This window comes from Gavialis gangeticus, unplaced genomic scaffold, assembly GCF_001723915.1.
Source record: "Gavialis gangeticus isolate Ggan-Ray unplaced genomic scaffold, GavGan_comp1, whole genome shotgun sequence".
Lineage (NCBI taxonomy): Eukaryota > Metazoa > Chordata > Crocodylia > Gavialidae > Gavialis > Gavialis gangeticus.
Window position 1 is genome coordinate 37,637,039 of NW_017729000.1, and position 6,322 is coordinate 37,643,360.

The 6,322-nt window shown below is 37.9% G+C and overlaps 1 protein-coding gene across 1 annotated transcript in view; it reads left to right on the plus strand.

Moving 5' to 3' along the window:
- Nucleotides 1-6,322, plus strand: part of DOCK2 (dedicator of cytokinesis 2) — an 849,953-nt gene that overhangs the window by 293,778 nt on the left and 549,853 nt on the right. The window contains exon 27 of the mRNA XM_019506524.1: nucleotides 1,122-1,217. Within this exon, the coding sequence (XP_019362069.1) occupies nucleotides 1,122-1,217 (96 nt within the window). The remainder of the gene's footprint in view (nucleotides 1-1,121; nucleotides 1,218-6,322) is intronic.

The window sequence follows — 6,322 nt, forward strand, 5'->3', positions numbered from 1 at the left end:
CCTCCTGTTTATTCCCCAAGCTCCTGGCATTTGTGTATAGGCAGGCAAGTGTCCCCTTGGGGGCCCTTGCCTTGCCTTCAGATTGTTCTAGGCCTGGGGCAGGGGTGGGTTCCCTTAAATGCCTTGGCCTGCTGGTTCTGCAAGGGTTGCTCAGTGGGCCAGCAGTGGCAGTAGTCCCTCCATTCCCCGGCGGGCTTAGTTTAAAGCACAGTGGAGCAGGTTAGTCAGTCTGACTGAGAAGAGCCTCCTCCCCAGCAGAGAGAGGTGGAAGCCATCCCTTCCCAGCAGCTTGCTGTCTCTGTCACCAAAGAGTGGGCTGTGGTCATGGAAGCCAAAGCCTTCTCGATGACACCAGTGCCACAGTCTTTGGTTAACTACCATGCACATGCATGTAGTGCCCCCTGCCTGCTAGTCCTCTTCCTGCTCCCTGCAGCCCTGGATCAGCCCCTTGCAGGCTGTAACTCTGCCAGCCTGCAAAGGGAACCCATGATTTCCCGTGTTTTTTCCCTTTAAAGGGGAAATCCATGACTTTCTCCTTTAAAAGAGAAAATCCACATTTTTCTCTGCTAAAGGAGAAAAAATGCATTTTTCTGCGTTTTCCACAGCAAATAGAAAACCCAGATCCCTACTGATAACCAAGTGGGAAGCCATGCTAGAGTAAAAACTAAGCAAACAAAAATGTAGTTACATATTGATAAGATGAGAATTGTGATTGTCTTGCTGAGACAAAGGCCCAAGCCTAACAGAAGAGAGTGATGGCATAGAAGAGTGTTATCTGGCTAGCATGCCTTTCATTTCACAGCCCAGAGGATCAAATGTATCTGTTTGTAGACTCGGTCAGCTTGAGGCACCAGTCCTTAACAAGGTTCAGAATCATCTCTGGAGCCATAGGAAGATACTGTAAATACTCTGCCACAGTACCCCTGCTGAAATGAGGAGTGTAGCTGAAATCAACGGGCCAGTTACCGGTGAAGGCAAAATTACTGTACTGGAGAAAAATACCATTCCACAATGAAAAATGTCAGTAGTTTGCTAATCTAATCTTTCTGTCTGCTTTTGCAAAATATATAACAACAGTAATATTTTCTTTCTAATGGATATTGTCTATTTGTGTTTTACAGGAGTCAACTTACCATCACATTCAAGAAATAATGCAGCAGCTGTTACGCTCCGTGAACAAGACTGTTATTACAATGGGACGAGACGACCCTTTAATTGTGAGTAATATTTTTAAAGGTCTTCACCATGCCTCAGAGACTCTAGGTTGCATTTAGGCCTGCTTTCTTATGTTTTTCTATGAATGCTATGTTTGCGACAATCCTTGTTTTTGGTCTCTATTTTCAGTCGGATATGCAATTTTTGAATGAAGAAGCTGAATTAAGTTTTTTTGTTTTCTTCTTTGTTTTTGTTTTTTTGTTTTTTTCATATTTTACAATTAGCTTGGCTGTGTACCTGAATACCACTAGAGGATTTGGGTTTTTGCTACTGTTGTACTTTTAATCTTTTGCCTTGAAGCCATTTGCTGTATACATCCATATTAGAGGAAGACTGCTTCAACTCTGTTACTCTGTTCTGAAAGTACACAGTTAAAACAAAACTGTATGTTTAAAGTGGAAGTATCAGTTGCTTGAGCAGATTGTACACCCAAATTAATCTACAAGCACAGTTTTCTTCAGGTTAGTTTTGGAGCAATCTTATTTTCCAGAATATTAGAACTTTATAGAATAACTGCCTTTTCTGGCTTGGTTTCTGTTAAAGAAGATGAAGAGTTCCAGTTCCTCCAATGTATAGAAACTATCTGGTGAACTGCACTTGGACATGCCCACAATGGCTAGGAATATTAGTGGGGAGGTGATATTGTTCTCACATAGTCCAGGAAATATGTGAAAGGCAAGAATTCTTGTGGGTGGTATCTTTAGTGGACCAATGCCATGGTTGGGAGAGACATAGGCAAGCTTTTGGGTGCCACAGTACTCTTCCTCTGGCCTCCCTGAGGAGGCAGCTTTCCAGAGAGGTCTGAGGAAAGGTTGCCTATGTCTATCATAACCATGCTATTGGTTCAGTAAAAGATATAACCTGCAAGAATTCTTAACTCTGGGGATATTTATCTCATTGCAGGAGGCACTGGACTCCATGCCTGGGGTCAGACTCAGTGACTCTAGGCAAGTGCTAGATCCATATTATGATTCAGTGGCAGACTGCAATGTTTTCTTATTTAAGTATTTCTCTTGTGGGAAATCCCATTGAATTAAGTAGGCCTGGTCTTGAGGGTGTAGATGAAGTAAAAGTTTCAGAAGTTGGCCCTTGGTTTGTACATTAGTTGTACGTAGCTTAGATTGATCTCCAGCCTCCTAAATATTTACATTCTTCTGCAAAGTAATGAACAGCACTTAATACAGGTGTCACTCATAGAGGTATGGAATATTTAGCTTCCAAGGTGTACAGTATCTTCTTGTTTATTTCCAGGTGAAATTAGGGGTATTTTTTTAAGTATCTGGGTCCAAGCTACTAGAGAGAGTCCCGCTTTATTTTTAGCCTCATAATGATTGAATTTTGCAAAGGTAAAATTTTCTAACGGTAATTTGATTAAAATATTTTGATACTTCCTATAGATACAATAGGAGTCTGCAATCTCTAGAAATCACTTCTTCATTAATCCATTAAAATCTAGATTTTTCCCTTCTAAAAGCAGAAGGTAGGTGTCCTCTCCATATTCAGCCTGTTACATCATGAGTGTAAGACTACAAGGAAGAAATCAGAAATTGTTTGTGGTTCATGATGAATTTTGGTCAGCCGGTGTTGGGTATTGTTTGAACCTTTTTTGTAACACATCACAAAGCCTTTGGGATTGAGCACATTTCACTGATAAAATAATAAACCTATAATTATTGATGAAATGGTTTGACTGTGATGAATGCTTCCTTGCTTTGCTCATTTATAAAAATTGCATACAAATCCAGAGAGCCACATATTTCCAAGTTTTTTTGTTTTTGTTTTGATTTGTTTTGATTCAGTTGCACAAAAGGGAAGTTTTAAACCAGAAGATCAGATTGCTTGGCAGATACTTACAGGCAGCTTATCTCTAGCATATGGGCAGCATGGGAGGAAGCACCCTGATGCTTGTTTTTAAGATATACCAGGTATTGTGATGTGTTTATTAGAAGTGGGACTTAACCTTTCAGTACTGAATGGGAGGCTGTGAAAAGCTTTGAGAGTGAGGACAAGCAGTTTATGTTGAATATGAGGGAGAAGAGGGAGGCAGTGTGAGTGTTATGTAACAGACCACGTGTCTACGTATGCACAGATGCAGGGGTAGCGCTATTCATATTATAATGAAAATTGCAATGAAATAGTTTTATGTGAATTTTTAGGAAATGCAATCATTTCTAGTGGCTGGTTATGATGCTTATAAAAAATGTACCTCAGAGAAAGTAAATTTTAGAAAAAAGGACAAAACATTTTAAAAGCTCGTAGTTCAGCTCTTTCTGAAAATATGTGCAACAAGAAATTCGTGTCACGTAAAGAACTGCAGTAGGAATTTGAAGGGCATGCACATGTGTACGATTGTATGTAATTTTAAAGAAATTATGTATTGCTTTCAAAGAGAGAGTTTAGTAAGTATACACAGCTATAAGTACTTTATCAGGCTCCGGATACACATACGTTTAGATCTATTTCACATGGGGAATGTTTCGAAAAGGCAGCAGCTGTTTACTTGTAATTGCTATATATGGACAAGCCAGGAGCACTATAAATGTTGCAAAACTAACCCTTGATGAATCTACAAATTTTGAGTGGTTTTACTACATTTGAAACAGTTAGAATATAGCAGCTGCTGCCCTTTTGAAAAGATTCCAAATATATGCATGTCCTTACCCTCAGATAATGCTCAAATATTAGAATTCTCTGAAGGAGGAACAATTAAAATCAAAGATTAGACAATGCTAATTATTTTTAGTACTCTGTCAGCTAACGTGGTCAATGAAACCTTTGCCATAGCAAAGAATGCAGGATTTGGTTCAGGAATATTGTGGTATAATTTAAACACATGGAAAATAGTTGGTGTAATGTTCAAAAATTGCCCATCACTATTGTGATCCTTGTTAGGATAGACTTGTACATCCTCCAAGAAGGGAGAAACAAAACTGACTAGAAACAGCCACTGTCTCCTGCCTATATCCATGTTTACTAAAATACAAAAAGTAAACCACACGTGGAAAATGGAGCCTTTTTTTCATTGGGATCCAGCCCACCAGGGATGAGTTTGACCCTTTGATTTAATTTTAAAGGGGATGATGGCAACAGTTCAAATTTATTTTTAAATTCTGTTTTTTCACTTGAATAAAATGACATTTTCTTTCCAAGACTTTTAAGTGCTCAACCAGCTTGCAGTATGCATGCAGAGATGATGAATAGCTCACTGTTTAGCTCACAATCAGATTTTTCTTTAAATAACTTTGTTTCTTTTCTGGTCTAACACCTGGGAGAAGGTGAGTCAGATACTGGATACTTACAGTTCTCATTCTTTGAATTAAAGCGAACAGCTAGCCAGCCCTTGTGGCACTTCAGCCCATTTAGCCATATGTACCAAAGAACATCTTTAGTGAAAACAGAGAGAAGAGATTCCTTTTTTCCTGCAGCTTGCCTGCTTCCCAAAGCAAGCACAAACCATGGATAAACCAAGATATCTAATATCATTTTTTTCCTGGAAGAGCAGTGGGATAATTTCAGAAAGCTGCTTTTTCTTTTTCTTTTTGCAATGTTGTGTGTGTGTCATAAATAACATTAGGTTAAAAACTGGACAGACACAAAAGGATTATTAAAAAAAAAAATCTTAAATTTATGATTGGAAACTATCCAGAAACTTGACACTTTTGTTGGATAAAAATCCTTTCTTGGAAAACTGTTAATAATACACCTTGTTCACCCAGTGAAATGTAACACAATGAAAAGCAGGCATTAACTCAGTTTGAGTCATCAGACTTGCATCATTTTATAGACAAAATAGACAAAAGCAATAGGCCAGTAGCCATGGACACAAAGGATGGACAAAAATAAACACATGAAGTATGTAAATAGTAGTGTGCTATTTAACCTGAGAACACAGAACTGCTCAATGTGAAAAGCAGAACTTTGGGTCTTTAATCCTACCACACCTGATATTTTAAAACATGTTTATTGAGGGAGGGGCAGGAAAGCTGAGTAAGTTCATTTTTCTATTACTTAGTGAATAGCTTAGTTGTCTGTATATGTTTTGAAGACTAGCCTACCCAACCTATAACTTTTTTAACAAAAGCAAATATGTAAGCTAAAAATATTTTAGTTTTAGCTGTTCAAACCTTTTCTGCCTTTATCATTTGCTTGCTTTGGCCTTCTGTAAGTCTCTTAACCATTGTGTTAATAATTGCTTTTTATAATGTTATACTTTTTGTCTTTATAAATTGCTCTGAGATAAATGAATGAGAGTATAAAGTATTATTAAACACCTCTGTAAAGCTACATAATGTTGGCTTTCCCAAGTCGCTTCTTTTTCACTGCTTTTAGCAAATAAGGATATGGCAGCCTGAGGATATCTTCTGTGTCACTGATTTTTGTCATATACCACTTAACATTTGGACTGTTGTACCATTCAGTTTCAACTAGGCAGTTTCAATCTGGATAGTTCAAATCCTGTAAGTTGAAGTCAGAAGGTGCAAATATTTTCTGGACATCATATGTTAGTTGTATTGGTACATGAATGATTTGAATCGCCCTACTTGTTGTTAGGAACCCATAATAAAATAGTAATGAACAGATCTTATTACAGATATCCAATTTACCTTGATAACATTTAGAAATGATAGCGGGAGAGTAAAAGTCAATATAAACTTTGGTTCTTTTATCCACTTTTATTTGGCTAGGTTTTTAAATAACTTACATTCAATAAGGGGAGGGGTTGGGGTGTGGGGGGAAGAAAAAGCATAATCTGCTCTGATCCTGATGTATTACAAAGTTAGCTGCTTTGTTTGCCTTCAGCATTTTATTCCTGTCCGTCTCTGAAATGTATCCTTGGTTAGGAGTACCCTATTTTCTTGTTGTCATAATTGGTTAATATGCTCTTGAATGTGCTCTCTCAGTTGGGGAAAAACTCAGTATCAGGAGCTTGAAACATTAATTTAACCACAATCTCTGATTTCTGGAGGCAATTTCTGATGCGGCTTATACAATTCATCACATTATAGAGCTCAAACATATTTGACATTTTTTGGCTATTTCTTAGTTATTTCTACAGCTACTTTGATGTACAGGTATAATTCATGCACTCCACGAGAAGTCTCATAGC